General features: G+C 31.6%; 4 protein-coding genes and 1 pseudogene across 4 annotated transcripts; 3 read left to right on the top strand and 2 right to left on the bottom strand.

The window, feature by feature from the left end:
- The first annotated feature begins 3,458 nt into the window (after nt 1-3,458).
- LOC125822985 (berberine bridge enzyme-like 22) lies at nt 3,459-5,150 on the top strand. The gene has a single exon (XM_049502438.1). It carries the CDS (start codon nt 3,459-3,461, stop codon nt 5,148-5,150), a length of 1,692 nt encoding a protein of 563 aa, XP_049358395.1.
- Nucleotides 5,151-5,738: 588 nt separating this feature from the next.
- On the top strand, nt 5,739-7,349 carry LOC125822418 (berberine bridge enzyme-like 22). Its single transcript, XM_049501812.1, has one exon. The coding sequence runs from the start codon at nt 5,739-5,741 to the stop codon at nt 7,347-7,349; it is 1,611 nt and encodes a 536-aa protein (XP_049357769.1).
- A 581-nt stretch (nt 7,350-7,930) lies between these two features.
- LOC125822984 (berberine bridge enzyme-like 22) lies at nt 7,931-9,523 on the bottom strand (annotated as a pseudogene).
- Nucleotides 9,524-12,570: 3,047 nt separating this feature from the next.
- LOC125822417 (berberine bridge enzyme-like 22) lies at nt 12,571-14,184 on the bottom strand. The gene has a single exon (XM_049501811.1). It carries the CDS (start codon nt 14,182-14,184, stop codon nt 12,571-12,573), a length of 1,614 nt encoding a protein of 537 aa, XP_049357768.1.
- An 11,009-nt stretch (nt 14,185-25,193) lies between these two features.
- Nucleotides 25,194-26,885, top strand: LOC125822416 (berberine bridge enzyme-like 22). The gene has a single exon (XM_049501810.1). The coding sequence runs from the start codon at nt 25,204-25,206 to the stop codon at nt 26,818-26,820; it is 1,617 nt and encodes a 538-aa protein (XP_049357767.1). The 5' UTR covers nt 25,194-25,203; the 3' UTR covers nt 26,821-26,885.

Raw genomic sequence — 26,885 nt, 5'->3', positions numbered from 1 at the left:
TAGTGACAATTACAATTTAACATTCTTTGTAAATGTCGCTAAACCCTATAGTTATTGTATTGAATGAGTAATGACAATTAACTTAATGTTTGTAAAAGTTTTAATACTCTTTGTTTATCTGTATATTTATTGTCCGCTAACAACTGTTTTTTGTTGCAGTGTAATTAGTCACGGTTGAATGCAATCCCTTAAGCAAGCTGGAGAAACTGCAGATAGGCCCAACAAGAATTTGTAACAAAATTTATGTATTGTTGCAAATTTTTTTAAAAAGAAAACTACTCCATTGTATTATATATATATATATATATATATATATATATATATATATATATATATATACGAGTGATATATATTTTTCTATAAAGTTATATATTCTTTGTATATGAATTAATGAATATAATTATTTTGACCACCTCCAAATATGTAATTTGGGCATATTTAAATCACTAGATAATGGTGCCCGTGCTATGCACGGGCCCAATAATATAAATGGTATGTTTTGGGGCTAATAACGGAGTTTTTGAAGCGATTGTTTGCGTGGATAAAGGAATAAGTTTTTTTATCACAAACTTGTAATTTCTTTGACACTATTAAAATGGACTCAATATATGTTATTTTTGTTGTCTCAATTTATGTGACACAAATAAAATTTGGAGAGTCATCCAAATTTTCATTTTAAAAAAAAAAAATGTTTTAAGTTATTAATTATTGAGATTTATAATATTTTTATGTAACTTTCAAATAACCTACATTACTGGTGACATTGTCCTAATTTATGTAATATGGATAAAATTACAAAATTAACCCTTTTAAAATGTCTTTTAGATATTTTAAGTTGTTAATTATTATTATTTATAATACTTTTTTGATAATTTTAAAATGATATTGTTATTTTTTTTGTCCCAATATATGTGTGCCCGATAGAATTCTAAGAGTGAACCTATTTTATTATATAGCTTTTAAATATTATAATTTGGTAATTATTGTAATTTTTAATGCTTTTTAAGTCATTTGTAAATGATATATGTTGCTTCCTTTGTCCCATTTTATATAGTATAAATAAAATTTCCAAAACCAACTCAATTTTTAATATATATTTTTAAATATTTTAAATTATTAATTATTGTGATTTATAATATTAAAAAAATTAGATAGAAAATGTACAAAACTTGTATCAGCCTAGAAAATGACCACGATAATTTGATGCCTACAAAAAGCAATAAGGTTGTACGTAATTTTAAATACTTATTATATATTACTCCGTTTGTCTCAATGTGTGTAGCATAGATAAAATTTTAAGAGTCAATCAAATGTTGTTAATTGTTAAGATTTACAATACATTTTACGTAGTTTTCAATAATTTCACATTAAATAATACATATTACTACTTTTGTCTCATTTTATGTGGCATTGATAAATTAATTTTAAGAATCAGTCAATTTCTTTTTTTGTGTTTTTTTAATAAATAATTTAAGTTGTCAATTATCACGATTTATTATATTTTATACATAATTTGTAACAATAGATTAATTTCAAGAATCAATCGAATTTTTTTATATATTTTTATTTTTGAAATATTTTATGTTGTCAATTATCATGATTTATAGTATTTTTACGATAGATTCACTTCAAGAATCAGTGGAATTTTTTGTGTTTTTTTCAAAACATATTTTATGTTGTCAATTATCATGATTTATAGTATTTATATGCAATTTTTAAATATAAAAAACACAAAAAAAGACAAATAAATTAAAATGGACCGAATATATTTTATTTTTGTTGTCTCAATTTATGTGACACAAATAAAATTTGGAGAGTCATCGAAATTTTCATATTTTTTTTAAATGTTTTAAGTTATTAATTATTGTGATTAATGGTGTTAAATTGTCCAATAATATAAAGTTTAAAGGTACAACCATAAAAGAAGAATGTACAACACTATCTAAGCACATGTAACACTTGTCATGTGCTAAGTAGTAGATATTCCCACTTATTATATATAGTAACAGAAAAATATATATAGAAATGACATATTTATTATTTAATTAAATAATAAATATGTCACTAAAAATCTTGTTAGCTTTTGGTTGAAAGCTAACAAGATAGTTACAATGATAGTTGCATTGTGACTTATTATATATAGAATATCAGGGACATCATATAATTAGTAGATCGCGATTCACGTGCATGAGGTTATTAGTCGTGTTTGAAATTGCAAACAACATTACATTTTACTAAAAAGATATTTAAGCATTAATAATGCTTCTTTATTGATAATTTTTCTCCACATTTATAGGATAAGAGTAAAGGTGGAAACTAAAGCTCATTTAGTCTCATATTATTTGTCAAAATTACTAAAAATCCTTCTCGTAATTTATTTGTCATTTTACAGAAAATCAAGATATAGTTAATTTTGTTAATCTCATTTTACCCTTAGTATTAAAAACAATACAGTTAATTCTGTTAAATCTCATTTTATCCCTAGTATTAATTTTTTTTTAGTATAAGATTAGTTTGGTCGTCTTGTTCTTAATTAAAGTATAATTTATTGGAGAGATATAAGGGTAAAGTAATAAAAATAATTTTCATTTATGATTTTTCAAAGAATGCATAAAAAAATGAGACAACTAATATAGAAAGGAAAAAATAACTAATTATATCTTAATTTTCTAAAATAATAATTATTTTGACCAAGGTATAATTTTAGAAAACACGAAAACTAAAATAAATCCGAAGGAATAGGATAAACAACTCAAATTAAAAATTGCAGACTTCCATAATTTGCCTAAAAACACATCTGAATCAATAATTGGAGTGTATCAACTATTGTCCCTACTATATATTTGATTTTATTTTTTATTAATTTGTTAGACATCGTGGATCCAACTAATGTTTAGCTCAACTAACTAGTTAAATTTGATTTTAGTTTAATAATGTTTTTGATAAAATATTTATTTTAACATAATAAAAACTTAAAAATAACACCCAAAAACATTGTAAAATCACTTTCTTCTACTTAAATTTTATATATATATAATGAGTTTACATATTTCTTCTTGTGCAATCTCAATCATGGTCCACACCTTTTTCTCGTGGAGAACGTCGACTTCACATGCTCTCTTTTGTTTTTAATGTGAATTTTGGCTTTTATTAATATAAAAAATATATAATCAACTTCACATGGCTCCAATTAAGTATACTGCCATTGCCATATTATTTTAGTGCAAAAATCAGACAATGTCCTCTGGTCAACTAATTTGAATTGCAAAGTATCACACATACCTAGGTAAATTATTTTGATTTACAAATCTGGTCGGTCAAGCTTGACTTTTTTTTCTGAAATTATGTTATGTATTTTAACTTTCTTCCCCTTTTACTACTCTTTCTCCCTTATCGAAAAATATTTAAATGTTACTTTCTATTTTCCTCTTATTCTCCAGCTACTCTAAAGAAGGAGAATGGGGAACTTTCAACTTCTCTTTGTTCTTATATTATCATTCTTTTTGTCACAATTTTATGCCCAAGAATCCTTTCTCCACTGTATTTCTAGTCAATTTTCTGAAAGTAACATCACAGGAGTACTTATCTATGCTCCAAAATCACCAGCATATTCATCGATTATCGAACATGCCCAGAAAAATCCAAGATGGTTGAATTCTTCATCAGCACATCCGCTTTTAATTATTGTCCCTCGTAAAGAAAATGAACTTAAACCTGTCATTCTTTGCAGCAAAATGTTTGACTTTCAAATTAGAGTGTTAGGTGGTGGTCATGACTATGAAGGTCTCTCTTTTCGTGCTGAATCGCGATTTATCATGATTGATATGAGTAATCTTAATGAGATCGATATTGATTTAGAGGAAGAAGTGGCCTGGATTCAAACAGGGGCAACATTGGGACAATTATACTATGAAATTGCAAAGAAAAGCAGAGTACATGCATTTCCAGGAGGTATATGTTATACTACTGGCAGTGGTGGGCTAATTAGTGGTGGAGGATTAGGTTCTTTGATGAGAAAATTTGGGCTTGCAGCAGATAATGTTGTCGATGCTCGTGTAATGGATGTTAATGGAAGAATTCTTGACAGAAAATCGATGGGAGAAGACTTCTTTTGGGCCATAAGAGGAGGTGGAGGTTCAAGTTTTGGGATCATTCTTGCTTGGAAACTCAAGCTGGTTCATGTCCCTGAGAAGGTTTCTGTTTTCAGGGTTCATCGAATGCTCGAGGGAAATACTATAAATCTCCTCCAGCAATGGCAACATACATCATATTTACTACCTAAAGAGTTCTTCCTCAGAATGATAATGCAAAATGATGGAGAAAGAAACGAAAAGAAAGTCAAAGTCACATTTGAAGGACTATTTCTTGGGACAGTTAATGAGTTAATTCCTATTGTTAGTGATAAATTTCCGGAGTTTAATTTGGAACACAAAGATTTCTTCCAAGAACCAGTGATAAATTGCACTGAGAGACCTTGTTTGAAGAAAGAATGTCATGAAGTTCCCTGGATCGGGTTGGTCTTGTTTTTGTACAACAAAGAAGTTGATGAATCACTTGAGGTCCTATTGGATAACAGTGTTCCTGTATATAAAAATTACTTCAAGGGAACATCTGATTTTGTGAAGACTCCGATTCCTGATAAGGGTTGGAAAATGATTGAAAGATTGTTTCTTGAAGAGGACAGGCCTATGATAATAGTAGAACCATTGGGTGGAAGGATAGATGAATTTTCAGAATCTGAACTTCCTTTCCCTCACAGAAAGGGAAATTTGTACAACATTCAGCACTTAGTGAATTGGAATGATAATAGTGAGAACGTATCGAGCAAAAAGATTGGATGGATGAGAAAATTTTACAAGGAAATGGAGCCATTTGTTGCCAATTCTCCCAGGACTGCCTATACCAATTACAGGGATCTTGATTTTGGGACTAACCAAGAAGACTATAGCTATTCCAAGTCCAAAATATGGGGTGAAAAGTATTTCAAAAGCAACTTTGAGAGGTTAGCTAAAGTGAAGAGTATGGTTGATCCGGAGAACTTTTTCAGATACCAGCAAAGCATTCCACCTTTTGCTACTCCAGGACTGACGAATTTAATCGAAGAAGCATGGCCGAGCACTTACATTCCATCTGAATTACAGGTATTATGATATGAACTTCTTGCAAATGTATCCACAAAGGCAAAAGTGAGTACAAATGTACTATGGATGAAAATGTGAACTCGATGAGTTCAAAGTTAAGTTCTTACCGTTGAATCCATTGTACTTTTAAAATTATGGGTTCAAAATTTAATATTTGTTGAAATATTAGTACGTAATTTTTTGCACATGTATTTATGTTCTGGTGTAAAAAATATTGAGTTAAGTTGAGTCTATAAAAACCTGGATCCATTTCTTATCATTAATAAAAAAAAAAATAACGTTTGGACATTTTGAAACAGTGGATATATTTAGATTCATTTGAGTCCCTTAAATTTCAAAATGGTTTATGAATTAACATTGAATTGAAGAACATTGAATTCATAAACTTATATAGTACATTCAGTTACATTAAGTCCGCTAGATCAAAGTCTAACTGTTGAATTAATTCAGAAACTAATACAGTGAGTACATTCAAATTCATCTCTATAAATTGGATTATGGACTTAAGAAAAATCACTTTCTTTCCCCTCAAAGCATGATAGCTCATTCTGAATCCCTTAATTCTTATAGATAGCAATTTCCTGTAAAAAATATAAAATGAGAAGCTTTCAAATTTTCTCTGTTTTATTCTTTTCACTCTTTTTGGCAAAATGTTACTCCAAAAAAGAAGGTTTTCTTCATTGTCTTACCAAATACTCCCAAAAAAACGTTACGAAAAACATTTACTCCCCAAATTCTCCAACTTATTTATCTATCCTGGAATATGCCCAGAAAAATCCCAGATGGTTCAATTCTTCACATCCCGTTTTCATTGCATCCCCTAAGAAAGAATCAGAAATCAGGCCGGTCATTCTTTGTAGTAAGAAAATAGGCCTAGAAATCACGATTAAAAGCGGTGGCCATGACTATGAAGGCATATCTTATCGCTCTGAATCCCCTTTTGTTATGCTTGATTTAAGCAATCTTAATAAAATCAAGATTAATTTAAAGGAAGAAACAGCTTGGGTTCAAGCAGGGGCAACCATCGGCCAGCTTTACTATGCAATTGCCAAGAAAAGTAAAGTTCATGGATTTCCAGGCGGCGTATGCTTCAGTGTTGGCACTGGTGGAATGATCAGTGGTGGTGGGCTCGGTGCATTGATGAGGAAATTTGGCCTGGCAGCTGATAACGTTGTAGACGCTCATGTAATGGATGTTAGAGGAAAAATTCTTGACAGAGAGAAAAACAAAGATTTGTTTTGGGCGATAAGAGGAGGTGGAGGAGCAAGTTTCGGTGTTATTCTAGCATGGAAACTAAAATTGGTTCGTGTTCCTGAAAAGCTGACCGTTTTCACTATTCGTAGGAAATTAGAGGGTAACCGAAATCTCCTTCAAAAATGGGAAAACATATCTCATCAACTCCCTGAAGATTTGTTCATTAGAGCTGTTGTTCAAAATCGCAGATCATCAGAAGGAAATGTTACTAAAAAGTATGTTGAATTCTATTTTCAAGCACAATATGTTGGCCCTGTTGACGAATTAATTCCTCTCCTGAAACAATACTTCCCTGAGTTTAATTTGGAGCGAAAAGATTGCTACCAAGAGAATACTACTGCTCAAGCAGAGAAAGAATGTCACGAAGTCCCCTGGATCGGATCAGTCTTACATTTATTTTTCAGAAAACCAAATGATTCACCTAAAGTTTTGCTAGAAAAGAGAATTCCAACACGGAAAAATTTCAACAAAGGGACATCTGATTTTGTGAAGACTCCAATTCCGGATAGTGGTTGGGAAATGATAGAAAGACTGCTTTTGGAAGAAGAAAGAGTTCAGATGATAATGGAGCCATTAGGTGGGAAATTAGATGAAATATCAGAATCGGAAATTCCATTCCCTCATAGAAAGGGAAATTTGTATACTATTCAGTACTTGGTGAACTGGGGCGATAACAGCGAGAGTATATCAAGCATGAAGATAGCATGGCTGAGGAAATTTTACAAGGAAATGGAGCCATATGTTGCAAAATCTCCGAGAACGGCTTACCTGAATTACAGGGACTTTGGTTTAGGTACAAATGAAGAGGATTACAGTTATTCCAAGGCCAAAATATGGGGTGAAAAGTATTTCAAGGGCAATTTTGAGAGGCTGGCTAAAGTGAAGAGGAAGGTGGATCCAAAAAATTTCTTTAGAAATGAACAAAGTGTACCACCTTACCATTTATCTCACTGATATAGCTGAAGAAGATTAGATTCCTCGCAAGTTAATGAACTAAATAACACTCCAAAAGTGCTGAACAAATCTTCAATGCACATTTTTTAACTTGCATACATTTACACCAAGACAATAAATACAGAACTTGTGTCTTCTATGTATTCTTAGTTTAATTTTCAATTACTAATTCGATATAAATAACAGCTGCAGTAACTTTTTAGTACTCGGGCAAGTCTTGTTAAATATTTTATCTCTTGTATTTTAAATGTGTAAGTAATTTGTATTTTTATTTTTTTATAATATATTACAATATTGAAATTGCTCATTTTTATTTTTGTTTGTTTATTCTTCCTGTTCAATATTATCTTAAGATATATGTGTATGAAAATACTAGGCATATTTTGTGTTTACTGTTTTAGTATAAATGTAGAGTGCGAATAAGTATTTATCCTCTTAGAGCAACACAATTTTTATTGAAAACTGAAAGCTTGTCTGTAATATCATATTACAATTTGTGACACAAGCACTAACTGGCTTGTCTAATAATATGAGACATGTGTGATGTGAGTAAAAGGACATTTCAATTTGTAAAACTTCAGCTATATATTTGTAGAATAAGGTGGAATACTTTGTTCATTTCTGAAGAAACTTTTGGGATCCACCTTACTCTTCACTTTAGCCAATCTCTCAAAGTTGCCACTAAAATACTTTTCACCCCATATTTTGGCCTTGGAATAGCTGTAGTCCTCTGAATTTGTCCCAAAATCAAGGTCCCTGTAATTCAGATAAGCAGTTCTTGGAGAGTTTGCAACATATGGCTCCATTTCCTTGTAAAGTTTACTCATCCATCCTATCTTCTGGCTTGATATACTCTCACTGTTATCGCTCCAGTAGTTCAAGTACTGAATATTGTACAAATTCCCTTTTCTATGGGGGAATGGAATTTCAGATTCTGATACTTCATTGAATTTCGCACCCATTGGCTCAAAAATTATTTGGGGACTTTCTTCTTCCAAGAAGAGTCTTTCTATCATTTCCCAACCACTTTCCGGAATTGGAGTCTTCACAAAATCAGACGTCCCTTTGTCGTAACTTTTCTTTGTTGGAATACTCTTTTCTAGCAATGTTTCAGGTGCATCAGTTAGTTTTCGGAAATAGAAATATAAGATTGACTGAATCCAGGAAACTTCATGGCATTCTTTCTCCACACCAGCAGTTGTAATCTTTTGAAAGCAATCTTTTCGCTCCAAATTGAACTCAGGGAAGTACTTTTTAAGCAGAGGTATTAACTTATCAACAGGTCCAACATACTGTGCCTGAAATGAGAATTCCACATGCTTTTTGGTATCATTTCCTGCTGAGGAGACAGCATTTTGAATAATAACTCTGACTAACAAATCTTTTGATGTGCTATCTTTTCCCATTTTTGGAGGAGATTTCGGTTACCCTCTAACTTCCTACGAATCGTGAAAACAGTAAGCTTCTCTGGAATACGAACCAATTTTAGTTTCCATGCTAGAATAACACCGAAACTAAACTTGCCCCTCCACCTCCTCTTATCGCCCAAAACAAATCTTCATACATCTTTCTGTCAAGAAATTTTTCCATTCACATCCATCACACGTGCATCTACAACGTTATCAGCTGCCAGGCCGAATTTCCTCATCAATGCGCCAATCCCACCACCACTGATGATTCCACCAGTGCCAATACTGAAACAGACACCACTTGGAAATGCATGAACTTTACTTTTCTTGGCAATTGCATAGTAAAGTTGGCCGAGGATCGCCCCTGTTTGAACCCAAACTATTTCTTCATTTAACTCAATATTGATTTTATTAAGTTTGCTTAAATCAAGCATAACAAACGGGGACTTAGAGCGATAAGATATGCCTTCATAGTCGTGGCCACCGCTTTTGATCTTGATTTGTAGGCCTATTTTTTTACTACAAAGAATGACAGGCCTGATTTCTGATTCTTCCTTAGGGGAAGCAATGAAATTGGGATGTGAAGAATTCAACCATCTTGGATTTTGTTTGGGCATATTCCAGGATAGATGAATAAGTTGGAGAATTTGGGGTGTAAACATTTTGTGTAGTGTTGTTTTTGGAAAGACAAAGAAGAAAGTCTTCTTGTTTGGAGTAACATTTTGCCAAAAAGAGTAAAACAAAGAGAATTTGAATGATACCCATTTCTTTTCGTTGGAATAGAAAAATTGCTATCTAAAAGACTTGAAGGGATTCAAAACTACAAAGAAAGAGCAATCATTGTTTGAGGGGAAAGAAGATGAATTTGTTCATAAGTAACCTTTCAAATACTCCTACTTATAAGATTAAGTGAGGGGATGTTTGATTACTGGTCAAAGTTATACAAATAATACAAAAATTAATAATAGAAGTATTCCATTTATTAGCTACCCATGAATTAGTAATACAGTGTATAAATTATACATACTTCAATAGAGTTTTCAATATGGGCTAGCCCACTCCATTCAGGCTAACTCATACAGGCTTTGACATTTTACGGGTCAGGCCAGACTAGCCTATTTTTAGTGTGGGCTAGAAAACGATCGGCCCAACTCACAAGTACGTGGGCTACAGGCTTGCCGGGTCAGCCCACTTTTTTAAAAGTTATATATTTTTTTATAATTATTAAATTAAATTATAAATTATAATTTAAAAATATTATCATAAATATCGACAAAACAATAATACATGGTGTTAATGTTACTACTTGTTAATCAAATTCACAAATAAAATTATCTTTATAATATTTATTAAGTTTTTTTTCAAGTAAAAGTATAAATATCTAAATAGAAATATTAGCCTAATTGTTTTGCAATGATCACAATAAAACACAAAATATATGACAATATTCCAACCATAAAAAAGTAAAAAATAAACTCCTTAAAAAATCATGAAACCTATGGCGTATCTAACACTTCATGAAACCTATGGCGTATCTAATACTTAATGATCATCTTCATCAAGCATATCTGAATCAACTTGTGGAAAGGTTGTCTTAACATCTTCATTTTCATCTGCAATTTATATGCAGTTTCAATTAGTTAAATATTAAAAAATAACTAAATTGAGAATTATAATATTTAAATGTATACAAAAATATATTACCAGTTTGAGAAAAATCATGTAACCAGTTTCGAGTAGCAACAAGTGCTTGGACATTTTCATGGTGGATGCAACTTCTATACTTAGTGATTTCCTAAAAAACTTTAAATAGATTTTGAGTTTGGATCTCTTTAATTTTAAATTTTAATATTATATTATATTTTTTAATTAATTTTTATTGTCCCAAGGGCCGGTCCTACCTATATTTCTCAAGGAAAAATTGTATGAAATAGCAAACTATTAATTCAAATTAAATGTTATAACCATGGTTTATTTTGATTGTAATTCGCAGCAAACATTCCCTTTTTTTGCCATTTGATTCAATATACAATTAGCCATTTTCGGTATACAATTAGTCATTTTATACATTTCAATATAAAATGTATAAAATGCGTTTGTATAAAACGAGAGAAAAGTGTATATACAAATACAAATACATATATTTTCGTCCTATACACTTATAATTATACAAATATAGATTTTATTATATAAATTACAATGTATAAATGAATTTATACAAAACTGGACAATTTGTATAAAATTGGATGTTTGTAGTGAATTATACAAATCAAAAGCTCCATAGCAAACATAAAATTTGCTATGGAGCGCAATTATGTAAACTATAGTTATAACATACAAATATAATTTTTATGTTTGCTATATGGGAAAGTTGTTCATTTCTCAATCCCCCACAAATCAGCGTGCTTATTCAGGCCAGGCTAAAAAGTTTTTTTCTTAAATGGGCTCCAAAAATTTTAGCCCAGCCCTATTAAATCCTGGGTTAGGCCAGGTCGGCCCAATAGGCATAGCCCATATTAACGGCTCTATACTTCAATGGACTATAATAGTACTTCTGGATTTATTCAACAATTTGACTTGGACCCAAAATACATATTTGAATGCATGGCAACTCAATGCTATTATCTCTGGTCCATGTTAAGTGAACCGTAGAAATGTGACAAATTTCTTGAGAAAAATATTAAAAACGTAAATTAAAGGCTATTTTTCACTAAGTTTTTTTTTAGTTATTTCTAAATTATTCTTTCAGAAAATGTGAAGTAGACAACAATCTCATTAAAAGAAAGGATAAATATATTTTAATGTTCCAAAAAATTTCTTGAACTTTGAAAAACTCACTTATTTTAAATTATATGAAAAATATTTCAACGGTTCACTTAAAATGGATTAAAGGGAGCAATTCATAAACCATTTAATATTAAAATTCAAATCAACGGACTCAAATGAATTTAAAATAAATTATTCGTTTCAAGATATGTTCTATATCCGGGTATTTCAGTTGGCAAGATTTGATCTTATCATAAATAAGTACTATTTGGTTTTGGGAATCATTTCAATTAATCTTAGGGTGGTAGGTAATTTCTCCCACGTGGACATTACAAAATTGTTTTTTTTCCTCGATCCCATTATTCAGCTGGGAAGATTTGTACAGTTCCCTACATACAAAATAAATAGTGTTTTTCTTTATATGTTATTTCAAAATAAGTGATATTTTACATAAAAATTACCTTTATTTTAATACATAAAATTTTACATTATTAAAGAATAATTTATTTCTTTAAAACATTTAATTAAAGATAAGATAGTAACGCACTTCTTATTTCTAGAACTGAGCAATTTTTTTAAGGAATATGTTCAAGAAAAATAGTACATTTTAAAAACAGGAGGAGTATGACACTATACTTGAACTTATGTTTCAATGACGGATCTCAAACTAATGTTTGGGTCCTAGGATTCTCTCCCAGGCCTTGATAAAATGAGAAAATAGCTAAAAGTTAGTCTAAAAAAGACATTTTTTTTATTTGCTAAATATTTAATGATATTATAACATTTTAATACTCTTTTTAAGGGTAATTTTTTTTTTGAACTTCTTATGCTTCAGCCCTTTTCATAGGATACTTGTCAAAATGTTATTGAAGAAGACTTCCCTGAGTGCTAAAAGATTACCGTATATGTTATTTTATTGGACTTAATTAATTTATTGTTTTGGTGTAAATATATGTGAGTTCATATTTATTGTTTGAGCAACAGTCAAAAGTTTGTTTAGCATTTATAGCACATAGTACAAAATCTTGCACGGACTACACACTATATCAATATGATAACTGATAAGGAGTTACACTTTGTTCACTTCTGAAGAAATTTTTTGGATCTACTTTACTCTTCACTTTAGCCAGCCTCTCAAAATTGCCTTTGAAATACTTTTCACCCCATATTTTGGCCTTGGAATAGCTATAATCCTCTTGATTTATTCCCAAACCAAAGTCCCTGTAATTCAGATAAGAAGTTCTTGGAGATTTTGCAACATATGGCTCCATTTCCTTGTACAATTTCCTTATCCATCCTATTTTCTGGCTTGATATGCTCTCACTGTTATCGTCCCAGCTCACAAAGTACTGAATATTATACAAATTCCCCTTTCTATGAGGAAATGGAATTTCAGATTCAGATATTTCATACATTTTTCCACCAAATGGCTCAAAAACCATCTGAGGTCTTTCTTCTTCCCGAAACAATTTTTCTATCATTTCCCAACCACTTTCTGGGATTGGAGTCTTCACGAAATCAGATGTTCCTTTGTGATAATCCTTGTGTGTTGGAATACTCTTTTCTAGCAAAACTTCAAGTGAATCATTTGGGTTTCTCCAAGAGAAATACAACACTGATCTGATCCAGGGAACTTCGAAGCATTCTTTCTCTGCATCAGCAGTAATATTCTCTTTGAAGCAATCTTTTCGCTCCAAATTAAACTCAGGGAAGTATTGATTGAGCAGAGGAATTAATCCGTCAACAGGCCCAATATATTGCCCCTGGAAATAGAATCCCACATGGTTTTTGGTATCATTTCCTTCTGAAAATACGCCTTTTTGAACAAACGCCCTGACGAACAAATCTTCAGGGAGTTGATGTGCTATGTTTTCCCATTTTCGGAGGAGAGTTAGGTTACCCTCTAACTCCCTACGAATCGTGAAAACAGTAACCTTTTCAGGAACACGAACCAATTTTAGTTTCCATGCTAGAATAACACCGAAACTTGCTCCTCCACCTCCTCTTATCGCCCAAAACAAATCTTCATTCATCTTTCTGTCAAGAATTTTTCCATTCGCATCCATCACACGTGCATCTACAACGTTATCAGCTGCAAGGCCGAATTTCCTCATCAATGCACCGAGCCCACCACCACTGATGATTCCACCAGTGCCAACACTGAAGCAGACACCGGCTGGAAATGCATGAACTTTACTTTTCTTGGCAATTGCATAGTAAAGCTGGCCGAGGGTCGCCCCTGTTTGAACCCACATTGTTTCTTCCTTTAAATCAATCTTGATTTTGTTAAGATTGCTTAAATCAAGCATAACAAAAGGGGATTCAGAGCGAAAAGATATGCCTTCATAGTCGTGGCCACCGCTTTTGATCTTGATTTGTAGGCCTGTTTTTTTACTACAAAGAATGACAGGCCTGATTTCTGATTCTTCTTTAGGGGAAGCAATGAAATTGGGATGAGAAGAATTCAACCATCTGGGGTTTTTTTGGGCATATTCCAGGATAGATGAATAAATTGGGGAGCCTGGGGTGTAAATGTTTTGTGTAATGTTTGTTTCAGAATATTTAGAAAGACACTGGAGAAAATATTCTTCTTTGGAGTAACAACATTTTGCCAAAAAGAGTGAAAAGAACAGAACAGAGAAAATTTGAAGGCTACCCATTTCTTATAAAAAAAATAAAAAAAGGTGATTCAGGATGATATATATAAAGAATGAGTTACCATGCTTTGAGGGGACAGATATGAATTTTCTCATGTCTATCCCAGTAATCCATTTATAGAGATAAATTTACTCATATATATCACCATAATCTGATTTAATTTAGGGACCTTTAATTTATATGAGTTAATTTCTTTCATGATCACTCAACTAACCGTTTTTATCTCATAAAGCACTTAACTTTGTTTTATAGCACAAAAATCATTCAACATATGGTAATTATATCAGAAAGTCACTCAACTTTGATTTTTAATAGACAATTCGTCCAACTATTGACATTTTAACTATCGTAGATGAAATGACAATAGTTGAGTGATTTCTCTAAATGACTTTATGAGACAATAACTATTAGTTTAGTGATTTTTGTGTTACAAATAAAGTTGAGTGCTTTATAAAATAAAAGCTATTAGTCGATATGAGAAATTGACTCCGATTTATAGAGATGAATTTAGTGTATCTGAATGCACTATATTTGACCCATAGGACTAATGTATATTAGTTGCTGATGTAATGTATTTCAATTCAATGTTAATTCATAAACCTATTTAGAAATTTAAAGGACTCAAATGAATTTAGAATGAATGCATCGTTCCAAAATGTTCATTCCCAAAAATCATAACCAAAACTCTTGTATAAATCTAGAGAAAAGGATGTTTATATAAATATTTGGTTTTAGGGTCATTTCAATTAATCTCCTAGATCCCAATATTCATTTGGGAAGACTTGTACAATGAAATATCCATAAACATATATTTTAATTAGGATTTCAATTAATGTTTGGGTTCTAGAAAGGGAAAATAAATAAATTACCTCCCAAAAGTTGTCCCGGCAATTCGATTTCACACTTTAATTTTTTGGGTATTTTTTATCCTCTATTTTTATTCAAAGTGAAATTAATTAATTTCCCTAAGAGGTGAGGTAGTAAAAAAAAAAAAAGTGGTTCTACCTTGCTACAGGCAAGTAATTTATGTATTTTCCCTTTTAGGAATACTTCATGAACTTATCGACAAACACTTAAAGTTGGCATCATGACTTTTTACTTAGACATCTTAATTAAGATTTATATCATTTAAACAACTAAATTATGGTCATACTGGCATTTTGACATTTTTTGTTGACTTGGTAATTTATGGGTGTTCACAAGACATATTGGGACATGTTGAGGTATCTAAATGTATATTTTCAAAGTCGAGTGATTACTTGTTAATTAAGACCAAGTTAAGATGTTTACCGATGCCTTTTATTTTCATTTGCAATGATTTTTTCTTATAAAATATATTTTCTATTAATTTAGCTTTAAATAATAAACTAGTTGTTGACACCCAATTTTGACCCTCCACAATTTAATTAATTTTCAAGCTTCTTCAATTTCAAACAATTTGAAATAATTGTTTTCGAAAATCAAAATACTTTCGAAATTAATTTCAAGGCAATTTTTTGCCATTTCCGTATAAAATATATATATTAAATTCATATATCTACTACTTTTAATAGAGATTAGGAAAAATGGTTTTACCAAAAAATAGTGTTTTAATTGAATGTGCATTTTATTTCCCTAAAAATTGACTAATTCATGAGTTAATTGATATAGTTGATCTTTTATTTTGAAATAATTATTTTATCTTGTTAACTTAAGAAGCTCGATTAACTAATTTTAATTTGCATCGAACTGCATTCTTCGAATTTAATTTCTTGATGAAATACATTTATTTGGATCCAAATTTTAGGCCCAATTTTCCAATAAACCGGCCCACACCCTTAATTATTCAACAATTTTCCTAATCCTCCTATACATCACGCGCCCACACATTTTTTTCCCAAAAAGAACACACATAACTCCTCCTACGTGCCCCTCATCCCACTTCTTTCTTTCTTCTTCTTCTTCTTCTTCAGCAAAAGCAACTCGAACCCAACCTTAAATCCTCGATTCACCGCCTCAATTTCCCTTTTTCTCCTTCGACTCGTACAGCTAAGCGTGCTTGGCACGAGCTCGAGGACTATCCTCCAAGACGTTACCAAGGTTTTTGTCCCCTCAATTGCTATTTCGTTCAAAAAATGGTACGAATTCATACACTAACCAGTTGGCAATCTTATCTGCTAAGGTATTTTGGACTTTTGCATTATTCCCACATCGTTTTTCCCCTCAAATTCGACTCAGAAACTGCCCTATAAATACCCTTCTTTTGCTCACTGTTCGGGGGGGATTTTTTTTGGAGACCACAGAGTACCCTAAAAGTTTTTTTTTTGGGAATTCTTGGTTTCATAGTTCAAAATTTTGTGGCTCCGTGTGGTTGTTCGAGTTGAAGAGGTGGAATCGTCTTCCCAACTCGTCGTTCCGGTTCACTGCTCAGGACCAGGTAATTCCCCTTCTATGTTTCTTTTATTTTCACATTTGTTTTCCCTGCTTGTTGTTGCAATCTGGTAGCTAAGTTTGTAGGTGTAAATTCAGCATTTTAGGTTGATTAGTAGTTAGTAGTTACTGCCTTCATTAAAAAAAAAAAAAAAAAAAGACATGTGAGATAGTTATGCCTTCCTCTCTATTAATTTAATTTCAGCATCTGCTATTGTCTTAGGATGAGTTTAATCAGTGTTGAATGGAGTTGTGATTTTTTTTTTATGTTCAAGAATTCCTAGCTATCATATTGGAGTCTGTAACTTGCTTTTATTTTGATTTGGAAAGCTTTCGAAAGTACTTAGTTCTCTTGATTGTCTCACCTATCTAAGTTGCAAAAATAAAATAAAATTGAAATATGGAGTTGTACACTCCCATTCATAATCAGTGAAATCCCCATTTCCTTATCTAACCCTTTACGTAGTTAAGCATTCATTTACATTATTTGGGCTGTATGTATACATTTGGATTTTTGCATATCAGTAGAGTATTATGCATTCCTTCCCTTGTTTACATTCTGTCCAGTTTCCCTTCACAATGTGGGTATCTTGATTGCTTCTTATGTTAAGGATCTTATTTGTTCAGGAATCATGAGTACGTTGATCCTAGATTTAGTTGAGCTCTAGATAAAGTTGAGTTTTAACTCAACTTCTCTTTGGTTGCTCCTAAATCCCAAGATCCTCATGTCACTCTTTTGAGTTATAGGTCCTAAATTACGTACATTAGCTTCGTTTGGAATTCATAAGTTCAAATTTCATTATTATATATACAGAAAAGGGTCAAAATTGCCCCTGAACTATGCGAAATAGACCACTTATACCCTCCATTATATTTTGGGATCAAAAATACCCCCGCAGTTATCCCAGGAGACCATAAATACCCTCAAGAGTTAGCACCCCAATTTTTTAGTGACGTGGCAAGCCACATGGGACTAATCCCTCCACCTAAGCATTGCCAACTAAGATTCACTACAAAAGAACTTGACTTTTAGTGGCGACAAAGTCGCCACAAAATCCCAAAATATTGCCACTAAAGGTTATGAGTGATTTTTAGTGGCGACTAAGGCTCCAACAACCATTCGCTAGTAAAACCTATTTTTTCAACACAAAAATATGATAATTAATTTTCGATTGCGACCTAATTTTCTCAAATAAATAACTTGCAATATCCATATTAAAAACATCCAATATTATTACGAAAAATAATCAAAATTAGTTCTCGATTCAAATCTCCTACTATATATATATATAATGCATCATTGTACATTTTATACATTTACATATGACATAAAAATAAAACATATAGTGTCTTCAAACTCCTACTTAATCGATATCATATTTGGTTTTTTAAAAATAATGAAGAAAAAAACACAAAATTAGAATTTAATGTTAAAAACTTTTAGTGACGATTTTCTGGGCTTTTGTGGCGACTGTTGTTGCCGCTAAAGATCTAGTTCTTTTGTAGTGAATCCTAGTTGGCAACGCTTAAGTGGAAGGATTAGTCCCACGTGGCTTGCCACGTCAACAAAAATTTGGGGTGTTAACTCTTGAGGGTATTTGTGGTCTCTTAAGATAACAGCAGGGGCATTTTTTATCCCAAAATGTAACGAAGGATATAAATGGTCTATTTCATATAGTTCGGGGCAATTTTGACCCTTTTCCGTTATATATATGTTGTTCTATTTGAGAATTCATCTTAAACTTTAGCTATCTAATGTGATAGATTGACATTATTTGGCTTGAGTTTGTGCATTTATCTATTACCTATAGCTATCGATTTGGAGTTCGCTTAAGCCGCTAGTTCTAACAAAGTGAAATACTCCAGCATACTCTCTAATTTGCATCAGTTTATTAGTTGTGTATAACTACCTTTGGTGTCTTCAGTCGAAGAGTTTCAATTATTATTTGTTTCAAAAGTTCTAGTTATGATTAATTGACTAATTTTGTGAGTTAGAGTTAGCATGTTGACTGATAGATTTAAGAATAGTTGCTGCCCGCCTGCGCATCTGGGATCTCATCTATTTGGGATTTCATGAATTGGCTCTATTAGGCTGCTGATTCGTTATTTATTAGTGGTGTTGTGTTTCTCCTCGTCTATTTGCTCTTTTTATTTTATTTTATTATGAAAACACCTTTGTTTCTCCTTCCCCGTTTTTTTTTTTGAAATGGGAATGTTTGGTTTGGAGTCTTAATTATTTTTCTCTTTGTTGAATTGCATAGATCAAGATGGCAAATAAGATGTTGTGTCCTTCTTGTCTGTTCTGCTATACATAGGTGTTAAGTTTGCAATTATTATAGTAGCCATTATCAGTTTCCCATTCTTTCATATTTAGTTTGGGTGAAGAGATGTGTAGGTCTTAAGTATTTAAGATCCTTCTAATAATTATTTCACGTAGAAGTTAAATCGATTTGTTAAATAAATCTAGCGTTGCCTTTGCATATATGTGAATCTGTTGGCCTGTGATATGAACCTTTGGGATGCAGCTTTTAATCTAAATCAGTAATTGTCATTTTTAGTTCATTATCGAAACGGCCAATGTGTGACAGTTCTGGAATCTATTGACCTACTGTATTCCTTCATGAATTATTATATGGTGCTAAATGTTGATTGTTGTTTAAATGGTCCTTAGTGTCACGGACTTAGAGTCTTACTAAAGCTCCGTGCGGCACTTGACAACTTACTCACGAATCTTTCACGATCTTGTAAGCTCAAGTTAGCCCTTTAAGACTAGATCGCTAAGAGAATGAAAAGGAAGACTTAGAGAATTTGGAAGAAGGCTTTTGTATTGCTTTTGGAAGATTGCTTTACAACTTGGATGGTTGCTTTCTTGGTTGGATGCCTTGCAAATGAATGGCACCACCTATTTATACTAACTCCTAGGGACTACAGTACAATTTTAAATTACTTTCTAAGTCCCTAAACTTATTTACACTTTAGTCCTAGCTCTATAACTCTCTACACACTCTAGGACCTTCCATTGTCTTCTAAGTCATTCTAGAATTCTCTAGCCTTCTTGAATAATCTAGAGGGTTCTAGAGTTTTTCGGAAACCTCTCCACAACTCTAGACCCTTCCGCCCCTATCCGGACGCCAAATTTAATTGTGATGAGGCGGGACGTGACACTAGGACATGATTGGTTGTTAGGAAGAGACCTTTTGATTGTCATCTCTTTATTCACCATGAGAAGTACATTTTGGTCATTAATTACTTTTTAATTCTCAGTCTCTTTAAGTTATAATTTCACTGGCCTTGTGACTAATTCTAACATGTTAAGGCAGTAGCTCTTTGGTAATAATGGGTTTGTTGTTTAAATTGCGGTGAAGGACAAATTGTTGAATTGATTATCCTTGAGTTTTGTATCTTAGTTTATTAAAGAATTTGTTCGTTTACTAATCCTTTTTCCTCATTTTCTTTGCATGAACTCACCCGTTTGAGTCCATTCGGACTTTCCATTCCCTCGCGTTCTCTTCTTTTCGAGTCAAACCTCCGCCAAGTTACGAAAGAAAAGCTAGTATATTGGGTTGAGACCCAAAAAGCAGCCGCAACAGTAGCTCTAAAGAGCTAAAAGGAGGAGCAAAAAATTGGGTTAAAACCCATAAAGGTCAAAGCAACAGTACAACAATTTTAGCCCCCTAAAATGGTCGAGTGTGGACTGGAAATTTCAGTTATTTAATTCACTATTTACTTTTATTTCCTTGTCATTATTATTTTTGCGAATGCTAACTCTTATTGACTTTTCTTTAACTTCAATGAATCCTTGGGAGGTTTTTTTTTAATGACTTTTTTTTTTATCTCGTTACTCATTCATTTTTAAGTAGTCAAGTTTTCAAAACTCTTTCAAGATTAGGCAACTTAAGCTCTTAGACTAACTTGAGAATTATCCATATTCTTTCATAGTTAGTAATTAGCTTTGAATCCATGTTCATGAGTTTGAATTAACTATTTGGTTCAAATTTTGACTAGGATAGAGTTGTTAAGTTTTCTCAAACTAAACTAGTTCTCTTTTAAAATAACTTAAGACTTTGTATGAATGACTTAAGGATTTTCTATATCCTTTCATAGTTGTTAAACAAGGTCCCTTGATCCATGTTGGTGAATTTGAATTAATTGTATGACTCAAAAGTTGACTATGGATAAAAGTTTCAAGTTAGGATTATTTTTTGAGATTTTTACAAGCATCAAAAGATTATTTATCTAAGTTTCAAACAAGATTTTTATAAGTAATTCTTTTATTTTATAAAATTAGCCAAACTTTTAAATCCGTCGGTCAACCGTGTGTTAGCGAATTCTCTAAGATGCCTAAACCCTTCCTTAGAGAAGTATTTGAACCCTTACCTGACTCTGGTTTTATTTAAACTATTTCCTTTCAAAAAAAAAATCCTTTTAAAATGGTTTTCTTAATTTTTCCTAAAGAATTAGGTGGCGACTTCCAAATTATAAATTTTTCCAAAAAACATGTACAAAGTTGTGAAATTGGTTTCGAAACCTTAGTTTTCAAGATCGGGTCGTAACACTAGTGATAATTTATCAAAAAAAAACTACTAACACTTTTCTTAGTTACCTTTTGTTGTAATCTACTTTTTTTTTCACCAGGTGTTCAGAGCATACATTAGAGGCTCGACTAAATTTGGATCGCGCACTGTAACTCATTCAAGAATGGTGCTTTCAACACGATTTTCTTTATAACCAGGACTCGAACTGAGACCTCTGGTTAAATAAAAATGACAAATTTGAGTTCTCACGCTTTAAGATTGAGGGACGAAGAAAATTTCGGCCGTGAGTAGCCTTTCAAATAATCGACATTTATGAAGATGACTTTAATGTATATTAGTTTTATAAATTAATTCAATTCAAAAGTTCGACTTTGACCCAAAGCACATTAAAAACCAAATTAATACAAATCTGATCTGAATCATCCTGGTTATCAGCTGGCAAGATTTGTATTATCTACAAAAATATGCTTTGATCAATGATCTGTGTTTCATTAGTATAGGACATTTCTTCCACTTGGACTTTAGAACATAGTATACATATTACGCAATTGACTTTGTTGTTCGCTTTAGTTATCGTGTGTTGAAATACTAATGTGATTATCGAAGTCGATGAATATCTATGTATAGCGATATGTATAATGAATTTATATTAAATAAAGACTACAAATTTGATGAATTAGTTGTCAAAATTAAGGTATTTTTATTCTAAAATTACATTTCAATAATTTTAGCCGGAAGCTCAATGTGCACAAGAATTTTTATTTTGTGTCTTATATAATTAATTAATTAATTAATGCAAATTGTATAAGATTTGCTTTCGTTTCACAAACTAATGAATTATAATTTTATAACTCTGGGTCCATTAATCTATGAAGTAAGCTTTAACATTGTAGGGGTGCACCCATATTACCCCTAAGTTGTCTTCCATTTTAAGAACATTACAATTTAATATTTAGTAATCTCATATTTATGCCTTTGGTTAATTATCCCGTACGTTACTTGTGCAAAAGAAGACACATCAATGAGTAATTGAGTATACTCAAACGGAAAGTCTCCATTGCGTATTGAAGAACTACTAGTATTTATATTTAATATAATACTATATCAAGCCCTAATTTGACTATTACCTTGTGTCTGGACATGCAATTTCATATCATAAATTAAAATTATGATTTCAAACTAGTATTTGAATGTTCAATTTAAAATCATAATTTATATTTCAATTTTATCAGAAAGTGTGATTATTCGGATTCCACATCATAATTTCAAAAAAAAATTAAGAAAATGTAAAACTTCATCCATAAGTTTATATTTTGAAAGACATTGCTAGCTGCGCTTAGATCCGACAGATCTCCGTCAGATCTACCAAAAATTCGATATGAACACTCCTCCAATTGGGCCAGGTGATCGAACAGTCAGTCACAACAAGTCATAGCTGACTTAAGCTCGCAACAGGAACGCTCTAAACGACGCACAGAAGGTAAAACACAGAAATGACCAACAAGAAGGTCATTACACATTGTTATTTAAATTTTGGTAGAAATATGAAATTTACATTGTTTTTTTTATCCTTTTCTCACAAAAAGGAACGAAATGATTTCAAGATTTTTGATTTTTTTTTAGGAAGTTGTTATGCTACATATTCTCAAAAGCAGTTAAAGGAGTAATTTACTCCACTAATTGAGCAATTTGGTTATGCTATATATAAATAGACACACGTTTGTATTGTATCTAGCTAATGACATATCTCGAATATGTGTATCTGGAAAACATATCTTGGATACGTGTATCTGAAAGAGGAACGTATCGCAGATAGAACATAGCTCAGATACATGTATCTGGAAGAGGAACATATCTCAGATATGTGTATCTAGAAGAGGAAACTCGAAATTCAGAGAAATAAATTTGAATTTCTAAAAATAAAAATCACTTTGTTGTTAAAAAAAAAAAATGGAATAAATTAGTTTTTATTTTTATTTTTTAAAGAAGTTGCTAAACTAGATATAATCATAAATTGTTAAAGAAGTGATTTCCTTCTTAAATTAAGTATGTTGATTACGATACTTAATTAAACATGTATCATGCTTTGTCAATTCTTCGAATACATGTTGTTTGTCCATTATAATTTCATATAGTAAAATAAGGCCCTTAGTTCCCTTTTGGAAGTTAATAACCATTTCCTCACAAAATTTTAAATCAACTAATTTAATAGACTAAAATATTGATATTATGCATATTCCTTACACGCACTATCCCTATAGGGTGGTTGATGCACTAGTAGGCTTCCCAAAAGAAGTTTGATTTCAAATATTTTCTCAATTTCTACTCTACAAGTTACCTGAAATTTGCATTGATTGATTAGATATCTTAAATATGTCTAATCTAATAATTTTAAAGTTTATCGCGCAAAATATAAAAAATAGAATAATCATGATTTAGCAAATAATTTGTACCTTTTTCTACGTAGTTTTATCCACCTCTCTTCCCAATTAGTTGGGAGACGTTTTTTTCAAAATTGGATCATACATGATGTTGAGTTAGAATATATACAGCATTTGTAATTCGTTGATGCATTAATATAAAGTGTTTATTTTCGGTGAACCTCATTGACCAAGGTAGCTTTTGATCGAATTTAATATTTATGACTTATGAGATATGAACATGAAAAATTACAAAATTTCAATAAATATCAGATTCTAATTCATAATATCAAAGATATTCAATTCACGAGTACTAAGAACTTTAAAAGTCATTGTCTTTCTTTTCTTTATAACCCCACCCTATAAGTTATGCCTAGTGAATTAATGCTAGTTTGGAAAAAACGTTTCAGTCATATTGAATATTGAATATTAATCGTATGAACTTTAAGGGGTTGCATAAATAGTGGAGCATTCATACCATTGTCAGTTGACACAAATTAAATCTGCTAGGAACTGAAGAGCAGTTGTTTTTTGAAAATAATAATAATAATATAATATTCATTTTAGTTGATAAAAGCTCCCCAGTTATACATATGACTTATGAGACACATCACACACTACACTCTCCTCAAAAAAAATAAAAAATGAAAGAGCTTCAACCTAAATATTGTTAGGAAATGGAATATAACTAAGATAAACACCAAACAGTTCTAAATTAATTATCATTATATAGGAGTACTATTAAAATGACGCCATTATTATCCGTATTTTTTTTATTAGATATAAGTTGGAATGGTACGATGTTCTTTACAAAGCTTAGTTGTCTTGCAGATAATCTGCAGATTAAAAACTTCAAATAAATAGCACGACTAATTAAATAACGTTAGAAAACGTCAAATATGAAAATACTCCATCCGTTTCATTTTTACGTGGTCCATTTAATAATAAATAGTATTGGAAAAGAAATCTATCATCTTAGCTTGCTGAAATTGAAGAGTAAAAATAGAACTATTTTTTTAATATAAAGGTGAAATAAAATAAATGGAGGAATTATCTTCTTGCAATATTTATTTGAACATACGAGTAATAATTTCGAGCACATTAATATTTGAATATACGAGTAATAATTTCGAGCACATTTATATTTACACACATGGGAATGGCAACTAACGTGGGAACCATGGCAACTTTCATATATATAGATATATAAAAATCACTCGTAATAAAATCCAACTGGGACCTAATTTCCTCCCACAATATATAATTTAAATCTATATATTTTTTTTAAAAAAAACTCGGATTTTAATTCTGTGGAGTACTTCCATGTGCCTAGAGTCAACTATCATATAGATATAGAAATTAAATTACTCGTAATAAAATCCAACTGGGACCTAATTTCTTCCCACAATATATAATTTAAAATATATATTAAAAAAAAAAAAAAACTTGGCAGCTGAGAACTCGGATTTTAATTCTGTGTAGTACTTGCATGCGCCTAGAGTCAAAGTCTAGCTGTTTAATAAATATTTGCTTTCGTAAACTGCTGAATAAATTTAGATAACTCGACTTAAACCCTATAACAAATAAATTCTATAAATATGGATCATTTGTAAGGGTTATAGACATATCAATTTCTATTCCAAAAGAAAAAGAAATTATGGGTAACCTTCAAATTCTCTCTCTTTTACTCTTTTCATTCTTTTTGTCAAAATGTTACTCCAAACAAGAAGATTTTGTTCAGTGTCTTTCTAAATACTCTGAAACCAACGTTACACATAACATTTACACCCCAAAATCTCCAACTTATTCATCTATCTTAGAATATGCTCAAAAAAATCCTAGATGGATGAATTCTTCACATCCCATTTTCATAGTTTCCCCTACAAAAGAATCACAAATCAAGCCGGTTATTCGTTGTGCAAAAAAATTAGGCATACAAATTAAAATAAAAAGTGGTGGCCATGACTATGAAGGCATATCTTTTCGCTCTAAATCCCCGTTTGTTATGCTTGATTTAAGCAATCTTAACAAAATCAAGATTGATTTAAATGAAGGAACAGTTTGGGTTCAAGCAGGGGCGACCCTCGGCCAACTTTACTATGCAATTGCTAAAAAAAGTAATGTGCATGGTTTTCCTGGAGGTGTTTGTTTCAGTATTGGCACTGGAGGGATTATTAGTGGTGGAGGGATAGGTACTTTGATGAGAAAATTCGGGCTTGCAGCTGATAATGTTGTAGATGCTCGCGTAATAGATGTAAATGGAAAAATTCTTAATAAAAACAAAATGAAAGAAGATTTGTTTTGGGCAATAAGAGGAGGTGGAGGAGCAAGTTTTGGTGTTATTTTAGCATGGAAACTCAAACTTGTTCGTGTTCCTGACAAGGTTACTGTTTTCACTGTTTACAAGAGGTTAGAAGGTAATCAAAATCTCCTCAAAAAATGGGAAAACATCGCGCATCAATTACCTGATAAATTACTTATCAGAGTAATTATACAAAATGATGGAACAGACAATGAAAAGTATGTTGAAATAATCTTTCAAGCACTATATCTCGGACCTGTTGATGAGTTAATTCCATTACTCAAAGAAAAATTCCCTGAATTTGATTTGGAGAAAAAAGATTGCTTCCAAGAGCCTGTTGTGGATTGTAGTAACAGGCCTTGCATTAAAAAAGAATGTCGCGAAACGTCCTGGATTGGATCAGTCCTGTATTTCTATGGCAGGAGAACAAATGAGTCACTTGAAGTTCTACTAGAAAAGAGTATTCCAACACAGAAGAATTATTTCAAAGCCACTTCTGATTTTGTGAAGACTCCAATTCCGGAAAGTGGTTGGGAAATGGTAAAAAGACTGTTTTTGGAAGAAGAAAGACCTCAGATGATATTGGAGCCATTAGGTGGGATATTAGATAAAATATCAGAATCTGAAATTCCATTCCCTCATAGAAAGGGGAATTTGTATAATATTCAGTACTTGGTGAATTGGGGCGATAACAGCGAGAGTATATCAAGCCAGAAGATAACATGGATGAGGAAACTGTACAAGAAAATGGAGCCATATGTTGCAAAATCACCAAGAAGTGCTTATCTGAACTATAGGGATCTTGATTTTGGAACAAATTCAGAGGACTATAGTTATTCCAAGGCTAAAATATGGGGTGAAAAGTATTTTAAGGGCAACTTTGAGAGATTGGCTAAAGTGAAGAGTGAAGTGGATCCCAAAAATTTCTTCAGAAATGAACAAAGCATTCCACCTTATCACACTGATAGCTGAAGAAAACAGGATTCCATGGAAGGGCAGAAAATAAAAATCCAAGTTGTTTGATGTTTTATGAAGAT

Source organism: Solanum verrucosum, unplaced genomic scaffold (assembly GCF_900185275.1).
Source record: "Solanum verrucosum unplaced genomic scaffold, falcon-dt-bn FXZP01000103.1, whole genome shotgun sequence".
NCBI classification, from domain to species: domain Eukaryota; kingdom Viridiplantae; phylum Streptophyta; class Magnoliopsida; order Solanales; family Solanaceae; genus Solanum; species Solanum verrucosum.
Note: the sequence above shows the minus strand (reverse complement) of the source record. Positions and strands in the feature narration are given on the sequence as shown.

What these genes read in the sequence shown, in the direction of transcription:
- LOC125822985 (XM_049502438.1), top strand. Translation starts at nt 3,459, where the DNA reads ATGGGGAACTTTCAACTTCTCTTTGTTCTTATATTATCATTCTTTTTG.
- LOC125822418 (XM_049501812.1), top strand. Translation starts at nt 5,739, where the DNA reads ATGAGAAGCTTTCAAATTTTCTCTGTTTTATTCTTTTCACTCTTTTTG.
- LOC125822417 (XM_049501811.1), bottom strand. Translation starts at nt 14,184, where the DNA reads ATGGGTAGCCTTCAAATTTTCTCTGTTCTGTTCTTTTCACTCTTTTTG.
- LOC125822416 (XM_049501810.1), top strand. Translation starts at nt 25,204, where the DNA reads ATGGGTAACCTTCAAATTCTCTCTCTTTTACTCTTTTCATTCTTTTTG.